General features: G+C 51.3%; 5 protein-coding genes across 5 annotated transcripts; 3 read left to right on the forward strand and 2 right to left on the reverse strand.

The window, feature by feature from the left end:
- Positions 1-4,299: 4,299 nt before the first annotated feature.
- Positions 4,300-5,715, forward strand: MYCGRDRAFT_60792 (uncharacterized protein; the record flags this gene model as incomplete). The annotated part of the gene is made up of 2 exons (XM_003850637.1): positions 4,300-4,609; positions 4,664-5,715. The coding sequence occupies 2 exons, from the start codon at positions 4,348-4,350 to the stop codon at positions 5,500-5,502; spliced, it is 1,101 nt and encodes a 366-aa protein (XP_003850685.1).
- Positions 5,716-6,276: 561 nt separating this feature from the next.
- MYCGRDRAFT_105182 (uncharacterized protein) lies at positions 6,277-6,947 on the forward strand (the record flags this gene model as incomplete). The annotated part of the gene is made up of 1 exon (XM_003850638.1): positions 6,277-6,947. One exon carries the CDS (start codon positions 6,347-6,349, stop codon positions 6,776-6,778), a length of 432 nt encoding a protein of 143 aa, XP_003850686.1.
- A 333-nt stretch (positions 6,948-7,280) lies between these two features.
- MYCGRDRAFT_105184 (uncharacterized protein) lies at positions 7,281-7,969 on the reverse strand (the record flags this gene model as incomplete). Its single annotated transcript, XM_003851127.1, has 1 exon — positions 7,281-7,969. The coding sequence occupies one exon, from the start codon at positions 7,878-7,880 to the stop codon at positions 7,338-7,340; it is 543 nt and encodes a 180-aa protein (XP_003851175.1).
- A 1,014-nt stretch (positions 7,970-8,983) lies between these two features.
- MYCGRDRAFT_73948 (uncharacterized protein) lies at positions 8,984-10,528 on the forward strand (the record flags this gene model as incomplete). Its single annotated transcript, XM_003850639.1, has 2 exons — positions 8,984-9,125; positions 9,179-10,528. 2 exons carry the CDS (start codon positions 9,017-9,019, stop codon positions 10,456-10,458), a joined length of 1,389 nt encoding a protein of 462 aa, XP_003850687.1.
- Positions 10,529-12,153: 1,625 nt separating this feature from the next.
- Positions 12,154-12,765, reverse strand: MYCGRDRAFT_94438 (uncharacterized protein; the record flags this gene model as incomplete). The annotated part of the gene is made up of 1 exon (XM_003851126.1): positions 12,154-12,765. The coding sequence occupies one exon, from the start codon at positions 12,763-12,765 to the stop codon at positions 12,154-12,156; it is 612 nt and encodes a 203-aa protein (XP_003851174.1).
- Positions 12,766-14,321: the final 1,556 nt, after the last annotated feature.

The raw sequence follows: 14,321 nt of genomic DNA on the forward strand, positions 1-14,321 counted from the left end.
TACCTTCCTCGGAAGGGAAACCAAGACAGTCTGGAAGAAACCTCCTCGAAAACCTCTCGAAATCCGCCCGAAATCCTTCTCGAAATCCGCCTCGAAATCTTTCTCGAAATCCTTCTCGAAATCCTCCTCGAAATCTACCTCGAAACACAAGCTACAGAACAACAGCACGATTCGAACGCCCTCTACGCTACAAACGCTACAAACAAGAAGAAGAAGAAGAAGAAGAAACAGTCTACTCTGCCCTATACGCGCACCTCCTCGAAATCCGAACCGAAATCGTATGTCCCTTCTCTAGAGACTTCGTCACCCTCGAAGGAAGTATACATGCACTTTAAAGAGCTAGAACAGTCGGTGGAATCTACAACTCTGCGATTAACCTGCGTAGCTGTATGCGTTTGGAAGCGATGCAGTTCTACAAAGGCATATTAAGGACAAGAGAAGACAGCGAGTTGGACAGCTGCTTTGCATTCGAATTTTGTATTCGAATTTGCAGCGTGTGTGTGTGTGCGAAGCGGAAGGATCCGCTGAAAATTCTGCAAAAGCTTGGCGCGAAAATTCTGCAGCCTTGGGCTGCAACACTCGTTTGATTTCCTTTGTCTCGCGTTTGAAGTCCTTTGGCATTACCTTAGGCACGGGGTCTCCCCTAAGGTTAAAGAATACCGAAAAATCTGATTGTAACTAGATCTACTGCTTTGCCTTTATGGCAAAGCCGTCCTACATAGTCTTGGACTCCGAAAGGACGTAAATGGAACAAACAAACAAACAACAATACTCTTCGAGAGATGTGCTCTACATATAGCGTCCGTCTACTGTTCCTTCTACCCTACTCGCCGGACTACAACCCTATTAAGAAGACGTTTAAGTTGCTAAAGTATTAGATACGAAGGCACTATAACCTAATGCTAGTATATAGCGAGGATAACTAGATTAAGAAGTTTAAGGCGTTTCTTACTATAGCTTGTAAGTATTAGGACAGAGGGGTTAAGCATATAAACTTGTTTAAAGCCTATTATATATTGCAGTAGCCCTCGAGGGCTATATCTCGGCCCCTAACGAGCCGATTCCTGTTATCGTAGGCTTAATCGAAAGCCCTTATCTTGCTCTAGAAGCCCTTTGTGCTTACTTATTTTTCATATGTCGTAGTAGTAGTAATATCAGCTATTAAAGAGGTGTTGTAATATCTAAGAATTCGCCAAGCTTGTAAGCTTTAAGGCTAAACCCCAAATTCCGTTACCTCCGCGGGGAAGCGGGAGCATCCGCTCTCAGCTGTAGTCTACACCGCGCACCTACGCACGCGTTTTATACTTATAATATGTGATTTATTACACAGCGTAGGCTCTATGCTGTTACGCAAAAAAATAACTAGCGAATTTAGTTGTGTTGTTGTGGTGCAACAATTGATGCAAGTTAGTCGTGTCGTAATTCATAGAATTTAAGGTTCTTAGGGTTCTTGAATCCGACTTAGATTTCTTGCCCCTCGATCTACGAATACCGAGAATGTATATATCTTTACTATTTCGCAACCGATCCTCCCCGTTCTTTTTTGTAATACTAGCGCGCTGCCTTATCTCGGTAACTATATGTCTGTGTTTGGAGAATGTAGAGGAACGATTGCGCGGCCATATAGGAAAGTATTAGGTTTGCCGCCAAGGAGAATTTAACGCTAAAAATAAGGGTCCTAACGCTAGCGCCGCACTAGTTGCGGAGAATATTATTCGACTTTGTATTAACACCGTCTATTAAAGATGATTGTTATCTATTAACATATATGTACTATATTGTAGCTCGTCGCTATCGGTAAAGCGTAAAAAAAGAACGAACATAATCGGATTTGTAGCGGTAGAGATATCGCGTGTACAACAATTAACTAGCTTCCGGACTCGGCTTTAGCTTAAACTCTACTACCTCCAAGTCGATAACAACTATCCTCGCACCTCCTGCATAGCCTCTAACAGCCTTAGATACTTCTTAATGTTGTCCTTGTCTTGTAGCTACTTACGAATACCCCTTTGTCTAACTATACGCTCTAAGCGCTCGTTAGGCTCTTCCTTTAGTATGTCTAGAGTCTAGAAGTCGTCTAATAGAGCAGCGGCAACGACCTCTATTAAGATCGTTTGCATTGTAGGATATCTGTTACTAAGCTATGTATAGTAACCTTCTACGTTCTTAACCTTATTAAGCTCTTCCTTCTGCCCTAGAGGGCTACTACGTTGCGATACTGCTACGGCCGGTAGTAGTATAGACGGCGGTGGAGGGTAGTAGTACTAGTAAGGAGGGGGGGGTAGCAATAGCTATTGTTGCTGCTATATTAGCTAGTCGGCCACTACCTTCTTCTTGCCTCTCGTAGAGTCCTCGTTTATCTAAAACACCGTCTCTATAAGATGCAGCGGCATAGCATCTATCGTAGTAGTATTAGCCTTAATGCAATTGCTCTAGTCGCTAAGGGTCTTACTGTTTACGCCGAAGTGCTAACTACGGAATATTATGCAGCCTACGAACGTAGACGTCTTGTTAGAGCTAACGCTACAAAACCTGTCCTAACACTTATGCATGTTTATAAGCTTTAAGAAGGTGTCCCTCTAAACATTAAATGCCTCCTTCGTCCGGTTATTAGCTAGTCGTCTGCCCTTAGGTGTATCCTCGTCGTCTAGCGGCGTAAGTTTATCGGAGTCGAATTCGACTAATATCGCAGCAGCCTTAGCTGCTCCGTCCGGTGCTACGTTGTGCTAGTGCTCTGTTATAAGCAGGGTTAAATAGAAGCCTGCGAAGTGTCTAATATAGGGACTTAACGACTCTATAAACGATAGCGTAGTAGAGTCCTCGTCGTAGTCGATAGGCACGTTTACAGCTTGCTTGCTATGTCTGCGAGCCTCTAACACCGCCGTTCGCTCGGCAAGCCGCTTCCTTAAGCCTTGTCGTTATGCATACTCTGTAGCTAACCCTCTGGCCTTATTAACTAAGTCTTAGATCTGTATTCGCTTACTAGTGTATATACAACTAAAGTCCTTAAGCTTCTAGCTATTAAATAAGACCCTGTAGGTAGTAAGAACGGAGTATTACTCGGATAGCGTAGGCGTAGATTTATAGCGTTTTGTAGACGAGGAGGGTACCGGAGTCGACTGCGGCTAAGACTCCTGTAACAGCTGGCCGGTAGCTTAGTCGGCTAGGCTCTATACTACGCTATAGTCGTCGGATAGCACTAAAAACACAACGAGGTTAGTTAGCTATATTAAGAGATAGATCGTATAACTTGCTATTAATATCGGACGATAGTAGTAGTAGTTTTAGAGCCCTCTTCGATACCGGCTTAACAACTAGTTTAGGCCCTTTATCTGCTGCTACCTCGGCTGCCCTCGAAACAGCTAGTTTACTCGCTTTATCGGCCGCTCGTTCCTTCCTCTTATTAGCATTTACCGCTGTACGAGCCGTGCCCTTAGGTGCCCTCTTAGGTGCCTTTTTAGGTAGCATTTAGACTGCTGTGCCGCCTATTAGAGGCACTACCGTATCGCTGTCGATGTAGTTAGGAGGAAGCGTAAAGGTTACCGACTTCCTTCTCGTTTGTTTAGCTAGCGTTATTGTTGCCTCTACGCCCTTAGTCGACAACGCCCTTACACGCCTTCTTATAAGTATATAGCTAGTGTTGTTGTCGTTGCCGTTACGCTATATAGCCTCCTTAGCAGGATCCCTATTGCTTAGGGCAATAACCTAAGTCTCCGTTAGTAGCTCCGGCTCTAGCTCTAGTATATTAGAGCTAGGTAGTAGTTGTGTCTGAAACTACGAATACGCGTCTTCTAGGGGGCTTGAAGGACCGTCTAGAAGCTCGTCGTCGTCTATATAGTCGCTGCTGTGCGTAGATTCGTCGATAGCGGGTGTTTAAGAGTCCTAGGAGTCTTAGTAGAAGAACACTAGTTATGTCTCCTCGTATAGGAGGCTCGAAAGTTCTAGCAGTAATTGCGCACCGAGTCTTGATAGTAAGGACAATATTAATAGCTTAAAATAACAAGACGACACAGGTAGTAATAACGGGAAAGCCGTTTCGTCGCTGTTCATAGTGTAGTAGTAGTGGTAGACGCCGTGGAGGTTTAGTCAACCCGGTGAGAGAGGAAGTTGGAGTTGGATTTGGAAGGCTTGGCGTCCCGACCCTTCTGCTCTTTAGAATAAGGTATCTTGCACGTGAAATTCGTCCCCGCTTGATCTTTCAGCCGAGACCTTCAGCCAAATTTGACGTACTGCGTCTTGCATATTCACTTAGCCAGACCATTGATATACACATATATACGACCGTATTCGCGACAGGACGTGGAAAAAATCCATCAGGTCGTTATCCGTTCTGACAAGCATACAGCCATGTCTCCAATCGCCGTCTCGGACCAGCCAACATACAGCATCGCCTGCATCGGAGCTGATGGCATTGGCCCCGAAGTTGTCGATGCAGGCGTTCAAGTCTTGCAGACCCTCAGCGATGCGAACGGATCCTTCAAGCTTCACTTTGAGCACTACGACTGGTCATCCGAGACGTACAAGAAGACTGGCAAATACATTCCCGATGGAGGTTTGGAGTCTTTGAAGAAGCACGATGCTATCCTGTTTGGAGCCGTTGGTGCGCCGGGTATGTGAAGATCATGGAATATGGTGATTGCTACATCGCTGATATGATTCTCAGACGTACCGGATCACATCTCACTCTGGGGTCTCCGCTTAGCCATCTGCCAGCCATTCCAGCAATACGCCAACGTTAGGCCGACACGGATCTTCAAGGGAACACAATCGCCACTTCGAAACGCATCAACAGGAGATCTCGACTGGGTCATCATCCGCGAGAACAGCGAAGGAGAGTATGCTGGACAGGGTGGTCGGTCACATCGTGGCCTGCCGTGGGAGACCAGCACAGAGGTCGCCATCTTCACTCGGCATTGCGTGGAGAGACTCATCCGATTCGCCTTTGAGACCGCACAGAAGCGACCGAGGAAGCTCTTGACTGTCGTGTCGAAGTCGAATGCCCAACGATTCGGAATGGTGATGTGGGATGAGATCGCCACTGAGGTTGCGAAGGACTTTCCAGATGTGACGGTGGACCGCATGCTTGTCGACGCCATGACTTGCCGGATGGTGTTGCAACCTCAGAGCATTGACACGATCGTTGCCACGAATTTGCACGCAGACATCCTCTCCGATCTTGCAGCCGCACTCGCAGGGTCCATCGGCATTGCGCCGACGTCAAACCTCGATCCGACAAGGAAGAATCCTAGCATGTTCGAGCCAATCCATGGTTCCGCTTTCGACATCACGGGGAAGGGTGTTGCGAACCCTGTGGCGACCTTCTGGACGGCTGCTGAAATGCTGACATGGTTGGGAGAGAACGCTGCTGCGGATCGACTTTTGGAGTGTGTGGAGGAGGTTTGCGGACAGGGAATACTCACGAGAGACCTGGGCGGCAAGGCTGGCACAAAGGAGGTCACGGATGCGGTGTGCCGAGAGATCAAGAAGGTCTACACGAAGTGAAAAAAGGCCGCATCTCGCGATCTCCAAGCATTGATGCAGAGTCCGTACCAGATTTGGCATGAAACGGCGATGTATACGGATTCTACGAGGACATCTTGGTCTCTCGCCAAGGATATATCAAGCTCGTATATTTCGTATCGCATGGCGGTGAGAAGAAAGCACTTGCAGGATTGCTAGGAAGAATGATGACTGCCGTACACGGCAGTAAAACTGGAGAAGTGGTGTCCTATTCGTACAAGTGGGCCGTATTATACAAGTGGGCCGTATTAGCAAGTTGTTAGCTCGACGGCAGTGATGTTCTGAAGGAGTCGATCGTGCTGCCCAGCATAAAATGACACTCACCAACTCGCTGTTCTCGTATTTCAAGATCGTGCAGTTACGGACTCCTGCAGCTCGTACTCACCTCTCACTGACGTCCAACCCTGGACCCATGTCTGGTCGTAAAGTCGAGCAATGATCCCTGAAGAAGAAAGGCTCTTGCAGGGGTGCTTGACGCAGGCCAAGGAATAAGCTCCACTCGATTGGCAAGATCAGCCTCGGACGGGCCCCGGATGCAAACCCAGCGGTAAATATAGAATCCGCAATGCATCAACCTGGACGATTTCCTCCATTTTCAGCGTCATGTGGAGACGGGATCTACGTTGAAGAACCGCGTCCACTCTTCGTATTCAGATATAGTTCATGACGGAGCCGGTTTCCGAGCAGGGTATGATCAAGGTATAAGTCTCCGGCGTATCCGTCCGTAGATTCATTCTCACATCAACATTCCAACATCGCATCTCATCCACGAGCAGACCAACACAATATCTCAATCAATCCAAAAAACCCACTCCGACCAACAAACATGCTCTCCAACTACCTGACCCTCCTGGCCGGCGCCGCCGCCCTCACAAACGCCATCAGCGTTCCCGACCTCAAGCATAACTACTTCAACGTCACCGACTGCTCCTTCGGCTGCACCTCCGGCTGCTACTACGCCTTCAACGTCACCATCGTGGGCTCCGAGCAGAACCACCCAGCCGTCGACATCATCACCGAATGCCGCGGCAACACCACCGCCACCTCGTACATCGACTGCACCTTCGTCTCCGAGACCCAGTCGATCGGCGCCTACATCGACAAGCACAACCAGCTCCAGCTCGCCTACTACGTCAACGCGATGAACGGCAATCACTACTCTTACTTTGGCAACACCACGATCTACTCCGAGACTGGACCCCAGGCCGAGCTGGCGAGGAAGGATTTCTGCGTTCCGGAGAACAGGGCTACCGTCTAGATGGAGCGTGAAAGATGCGAGTGTCTGCAATGGCTTGTCAGCGATGTGCGGGCATAGTGTGGAGCGCTCAAGAGCGATGGCACTGAGTGGAGTCTTGTGTATATTTTGCTTCTCAATCGATTTGTGGTTTGAATGCGAGCGTCGTCTGGTGTAATTCATCATTCATTTCAAGAGCTTCGATACGGCAAAGTGTCCGTAGAATATCAACATCGACAACACGGCGAAGTTGTCAAATCTGTTCCAGTGTTCAATTTCAAAGTTTTCGGCAAGGGCTTCCCGATGCGAGGCTCACGTAGCGTGTCAGTACCTCGCCTCCACCGATTCCAACTTCATTCGTCAGACTTCTCGCCTCTACAACGGGAGCGCCCACTTTGCAGACGGGACGACTGGGCGCTCCCATGAGGCAGTGCGGTGAGATGGGAGGACGAAATGAAACAATAGGATCATGTAGTCATACCACTTTGTACATCCGACAAGCTGTCAGCCTCGTCCTGCAAGCGTCCACGTCCGCAAATGCGAATGTCACGCTTTACTCATCTATACTGCCACTCGGACTACTCTACGCCTTCTGCGGCGCCAGTTGCCGACCGATGTTGCCGAAACACACCGCGCTCACGAACAGTACGCTGGCGATCCAAGTCGCAACTCCCACCGTCTCATGGCTGAAAATGCCCAAGACGTGGCCCTCATCCTGCAACGCATTCACAGTGCCGTTGACAAGCCCGCGCTTTCCAACGTGGCCTTGTAAGAGCTCGATCGGTGACGGTGAAGGTACCAGAGCTGGATTGATACCCAGTATAATCGCCGTGCCGCCGACAGAAACCAGTCCAGAGAGGATGAGACCTGGAGGAGAGCGGTCGATCAGGTACCACAGTGCCGGGTTAACAAGTGCGAGCGTGAGCGAAAGCTGCAATGTCGACTGCCAGGGAAGCTTCCGAATGGCGAACGCAAGTCCAACGAAAGCTCCGATCGACCTCACAATGTCCTGCCATCCTCCCGTTCCTCGCGCCTTCCTCTGCTCTTTCTCGCTGTCATCCACGATACTGTCCTCATCCGGCGCCCAAAAGACGTCGGCCAATGGTAGAGCTTCACCAAATACCATAGCTGCTGTGCCCCAAAATGCCAAGTACAACCAACTGCCACGGTCGAGGTTCACCGAGACCGGTGCGATGCGTTGGCGGTCGTGAAGGTGGCTGATCAGTAGCCCGTAAAGAACGCCGACGGAGAAGAGTGCCACCAGTCTTCCAATCAGAGGGAGTAGGTATCCTTTGAAGCCCGTCCGCCGAACGTGAGGTCGATTGAGGTGTGCATTAGTGTCCCTTCTCTTGATCTTGCCGTCCTTGCCTCTTTCAAACGTCGGATCCGACGGACTACCTCGGGCGAAGTCGAATGAGGGTCGTCCATCTGCGGGTGTTTGAGCTCCGTCACCCCATGGTGTTGGATTGCTGGTTTCTGTGCCAAATCCGGCCGGTTGGTAGATGCCGAAGAGTGTGGATGTTGTAAGGTTGAGGAAGCTTCGACTTCGAGAAGGAGTGGTGCTTGTGTCGGTTGTCGATTTGTTGAATGATGTGTCAAGGCTTGAGGGAAGTAATGGTGCGTCTCCACCGGTGGGTGTCGGCGGTCCTGACGATAGTTCGAACGGGCGTCTCGGTCGAGGTTTGAGCACAATCTCGTCCTCGTCCTCGTCCTCGTGAGTTGCTGGATGGCTCATCGTGGCCGAGACGAGGCTGTCTGCCTTGAGATTCAGGTAAGGCTTGCGGACTGTGTGAGTGTTCCAGAAGATAGGTAAGAAGTCAACGTGAGCTGAGCACGCGCGCAGAATGCAGAGCTTATTTCTGTCGCCAGCGCCGTGGCTGGGATACCGTGGCGGGTCGTTCCGACTTTAGTGATCACGAGAAGAGATGAGGTAAAGGTGTGAGCGGCTGGTCTGGAGGAGTTGATGAGAAGGAGAGAGGTGACGGGCAGATGAGGTCGAGAAGCAGGTAGAGCCTTGGCGATGTGCTCTTTCGTCACGGCATCCACCAGATGAGAACGGACAAAGGCGGATTTTCAGCATGTGAAAGTGGGAGAGCTGTTCGGCTGTGACGCGCCAGGGTTGCGGTTGCAGTTTTGCGGGGAGCTACCCGTGCCTGCCGTCTGAATTAGGGTCGGCAACGGCAGAAAAAAGTCGCCGACGCAGAATACTCTATCAGAGTCGATCCACCAAATCAATACGAGACTTGGAAACATACAATCCACATGGCGGCACAGACTGGAGCAAGGGCCATGCAGGTCCGGATACACCTCAAATCAAAGGATGGCGAGATTGAGCTTCCCGAGCAGACTGGACCGATTCTGGTGTCGACAGGTATGTACTGAGGATCTTCAATATGAGTTGGCAAACACTAACATCTCGCGCAGAACTGAAACGGTATCAACTTTCTACTCTGGTAAACAGACTCCTCGAAACCGAAAGACCCGTTCCTCTGGAGTTCCTCATCAATGGCCAATTTCTTCGTACATCTCTCGACGAGTTCCTCACACAAAACGGCATCAGCGCGGAAGCAACTTTGAATGTCGAATACGTCAAAGCCCTGGTCCCTCCACTCCACGTAGCAAGCTATGAGCACGATGACTGGATCTCCTCCGTTGATGTCCTCTCCTCTACCTCGAAAGCCGCAGAATGGGCAAAGACCGCCTCCCCGGTCCAGAGCAGACTCCTTTCTGCATCATTTGACGGCAGCCTCCGTATATGGAATATGAGCTCAGAAGTCGTGGCCACTGGTCAATGGCATCGAGGTGCTGTCCACTGCGCAAGGTTCATCTCTCCAACACAAGTCGCCAGCGCAGGCATGGATAAATCGGTGCGAATCTGGGACTTTGAAGACGCCGAGACCGGGACTGGCTCGCTCAAACCCAAATTGGAACTGGTCGGTCACAAGTCAGTCACAGATAGTCTCGCAGTCCACGCTCCCTCCTCTCGTATCCTCTCCGCTTCAGCAGACAACCGCATCGGGTTCTGGACCACGAAGAAGTCAGAAGCTCCAGCTGCGCCTGAAGCTCGCGCACCTACAGCCAACAAGCGCCGTAAGCTCTCCGGTCCGCAGATCTCTGTCGCACAAAGAGGACCACTCGCCATGCTGGACAGCCACAAGCAGGGTGTAAAGGAAGTCTGCTTCGACGAGAACGACGCCACGGTGGCATACAGCGCTTCGATCGACCACTCAGTGAAGACGTGGGACTTGACAACAAGCCGCTGCGTGGACACAAAGACGACCAACCAAAGTCTGATGGCTCTCTGCCACCTACCAGAACATTCTTTGATCGCCACAGGAGGAGCGTTACGATACATTGACCTTGTCGACCTCCGCGCTTCGGCAACGAAAGTCAGCGCTCTTCACTGCAGCGGACACACAAACTGGATACGATCAATCTCCCGAGATCCTTCGTCAAGTTACCAATTCATCACAGCGAGCGACGACAGCACGTGCAGGATCTGGGACATTCGATCGACGTCGAGTGAGGCAGGTGGTGGACAGGTCTCGACGCCGGTGTATGTCATTGACAGAGCGAGTGAGAAGGGTGCGAAGCAGGAACAAGGCTCGGAGTCAACGGTGTACTCGGTATGTTGGGATAAGGAGGTTGGTGTGGTCAGCGGCGGAAAGGACAAGATGTTGCAGATTAATCAGTCGCCGGCTTGAAAAAGGGGTATCTCATCGCATTCAACCTCCGTATGAGGTTCCATGCGCTCTGTCTCCATTTTCTCCATCTGCCCTATGCTTTGTGCATTCCTCTCACTTCTCCTCCATCGGTGTGTCGCGGCCTCCCGCTCTCCGTAGGTCCATGTCTGTCTCCCTCTCCACAGTATCGTCTGCGTCCTGGCCGTTCAAAGCGGCCTCGGACGGCCCTGTTGCTTCGGGCCCGGTCTGCGTATCGATCTCCATCATGCTCCCTTCCGCAAAACCTGGCTGCGGCTCGTCCGACGTGACTTCGGATGACACCAGAAGTCCTCCTCGCACAGCGTGATCTGTGATCGCCCACAACAGCCTCGCGTAGGACTCCTCTTCATCATCCTCCAGCCAGAAGGGTCGTGCACCACGATCCACGAAGTCGTAGTAGAGTTCCACCATGCTTTGATTGGGGTGCGCTCCCGGTGGAGTGAAGAAGATGGTGGCCATGGGCTCGCATATCTAGACATAGGTCAGCTTCGAATGACAGAGAATGATCTGTAGAACGGCGTACCACATGTCTGAATTTTGCTACTAGGTTCCACTGAGCCAGAAGCCCTGTAATAACCCACTTCCTCGGCTTCGTTGGGTTGCGGCGTCCGTCCACCTCGAATGCTCGTTTGATAATGTCGATCAGGAAGTGGTTGGGAGGGTAGGTATTCTTGTCGATGAAGGAGATGAATGCACTTGGGTGAAGGTCGCCCAAGAGCTTCTCGCTAACGGCCAGTTGCATCTGATCGCGGAGATTGCACAAGTAGTCTGGGATGTGAAGGTGAGCGTATGCGGGAAAGTCGTTGGCGAACTTGGTGGCGAGTGAGCGGGCCGCTGTGGAGGAGGATGGGTTGAATATGAAGACGATGGACAGTGGCGGCAGTGGGCGCAGACTGGGAGGCAATGAAGTCAGTACGAATAGCAGACGGCCGTGACTGGCTCGTGAACGCACGGGTTCATCCACCGACGCAAGGTGAAGCCTGTGGGATCGGTTCGGCCAAGCTCTGGCCAGACATCTCGTGGCTGTATACGTTAGCTGCTGATGTAGGTGCGTGTGTGATATGAAGGTAGCGCACGTGTCGCCCGATCCAGCCGTCTGGACTGGAAAATCTTCTTCCGAGTCTGATGGTATTGGACCCCGTGGTCGTCTTCGTGCGTGCCATCACTGCGGTCTTGGTACTCTGCTGGGAGCGGCGTGATAAGATCCTGAGGTAAAGCGTCAGTCGATGCTGCTTGGAGAATGTGAGCGCTGCCGTTTGTCAGAGTAGAGGGGAAGGAGAAGCGACGAAGCGAAACGAGAAGAGAAGAAACTAGTGAAGTGAAGTGTATGCAAGCCCAGCAAGCCGACGCCCCTTCCCAAAGCGCTAATCCGTGCCTGCCTCACCTGGATTCACTCACCTGGATTCACCCACCTCATCGAGGGCTGGACTATTTGCGACCGCACAGAAGACTGTCGAAGAATACAATCTTCCTGGTTTGCTCAACAAAGACTCAAATTGAAGGGTATCCGCGCGACAAGGCGTTCAGGCCTGCCCAAGCTCGCGCTTGTCCTGTAGATTGCTCATGTCGAAAATCAAGGCCAATTCGCCCAAAGCAAACATCTCAACGCCGCTTCCAAGCTCATCCTGCTTTTGTTTTGCCTCACGGTCAACGAGGAACATTCCGTCTCTCTGCTCTTCACATAAACATCTTCGCAACTTGGAACAAGCTTCCCGCGCCTTCCATAAAGCCTCCACCACCAAGCCCTCCCAAGTCCCTCAAGTCTCCATATCCTTCGCTGCCGTAGTATCCGCCTCCCATCTTCCTCGCCATGCCACCCATACCCAAAGCACCACCCAAGCCCATCGGAAGCCTGAACCCAAACTGCTTCAAGATCCCTCCGATCGCACCACCAGCACTGAGCATTGGCACAACGACCGCAAAGAACGCCTTGACCGGATGTCTCCTCGCATAAGCCCACAAATCCTTGATCATCCGCTGCAGTTTGTGAAGTAAGGACTTGATGTATCCATCTCGCGGCCGCCTCTTGTAGTATGACGAACCGCTGCTGCTCGAGCCGAATATACCACGCGAACTGCCTCCTCCTCCGAGATTGCCGAAGAAGCTCGCACCAGATGCTGAGCGTGTGTTTCTGCCGCTATTACTTGCGGCGGGTCGTACGAATGCGCCATTGGGTTTTGTGCTTCGAGCACTTCGTGTACTGCGTGCGGGTGAGACACCTCGACTGCCGCCGCCGTGGTACGAGTTCGAGCGTGGTGTCAGGTAGTCGTCGGATTCGAAGAGACCCATGGCGGGTAATGCGCTATGCGCTGGCGTGAGTGTAGGAAGGGTTCAAGGATCGGTTCGATAGGCCAATGAAGCAAGGCAAGAATGTCTCAAACTGATGTAATTGCTCAATGCATGAACTTTCGTTTGATATTCAAGACTGGGTTCCCTTGATCATTTGCGAACGTCTTTGACAGGATCGTAAAGAGCTCAGGTTGTGGAGGCAGGCCAACCTCACCGCTGGTGGCTGGCACCGAATGGCGCGCCGTTGCAGGGTCTAAAGTCTATTGTTGCCAAGCCTCACGCGTCGCCGGGAGATGTTGTCAACTTCACCTCTTGTGATCGTGAGAGTGAAAGAGACATTCTGACCATTTTCGACCCATAATGCTTGCTGTTCTGTTTCCCACATGCTCTGAGCGGACATGAAGATGAGTACGTCGGGACGATCTAGCGGCCTGTACAGGTTCGGACTAGACGTGGAGTGCGTTCTGCAGTTGGTGTCGCTGCATCTACGCAGGACGAGGCCTTGTATGGCTCAAGTTGGACTATGGAGCATGGACTACTAGTCAACGCACCTCTACCTCGAGGCCTCTCGGCGCAAAAGTCTGCGATTCTCACGGTTATCGGGGTATCAAAGGCCATGAACATTGAACAACCCTGAGGACCATCTCGAAGACTCGCAGAGCCCCCATTGTGAAACGCGCGCGCTGACGCACAAGATTGGACTGTCTCTGAGGAATTTGGTGGAGAATGTGTCACAATTGACAATCTGCCCGTGAGAATTGGTGGACCGACAGTTCCATGGCTAATGAAGCCGACCATTGGGCTACAGCTGATTGCGAGCCATGAGAGAAACACAGTGGAAATCAAAATCATCGTCGATCGCCACCATGGGTGTCTCTTTGGCCTCAGGTACGTGCCCTCATTTGCTGCATTTCGCGGGAGCGTGCGGGAACCCGCACAAGCAAACGCAGCATGTCTCAAAACATTGAAAGACACCTCTACCACCTTCCAAGGCATCTATATCTAGTGATTGAGCCACTGGTTTCGAGACTCATTTCATGTTTGCATTTCCACGCATACCATCGCTTTCGTCACAGAGATGCCAGCACACACATCACATTTCATTCACTTGCAGACCAGCGCCTAAAGCTTAGTGGACATCCCTGCATACCCTGCAGCTTCGAAACAAACGCTCGCGTCCCCACGTTGGCAAATTCGGCTCCACGACTGACTCCAAACTTTCACAACAACACGCACCTCATCCGATTTGCAGCACCGAAGACGACAACACGACCCTTCGCCATGATGGCGACCTTGTCTCGCGCAAGTCTGGACGACGTTATCAATCACGTCTTCCTCCCGCCGAAATTACCACAATCAGCAGAGTCAATTCCGGCTGACTCTGACTTGCACCTGCTCAAAGTAACCTCTGCAGCGCTTAGAGAACTGGCACTTCGTCTACCCACGGTCGCTCACGGCATCGCGCTCGACAGACTCGCTAGCACTTTCGACTCATCTTCCAGCGCATACGGCGGTCCCGACGTCATCAGCGCATCTTCTCTGTTTTCAACACTGAA

This window comes from Zymoseptoria tritici, chromosome 7 (genome assembly GCF_000219625.1).
Source record: "Zymoseptoria tritici IPO323 chromosome 7, whole genome shotgun sequence".
NCBI classification, from domain to species: domain Eukaryota; kingdom Fungi; phylum Ascomycota; class Dothideomycetes; order Mycosphaerellales; family Mycosphaerellaceae; genus Zymoseptoria; species Zymoseptoria tritici.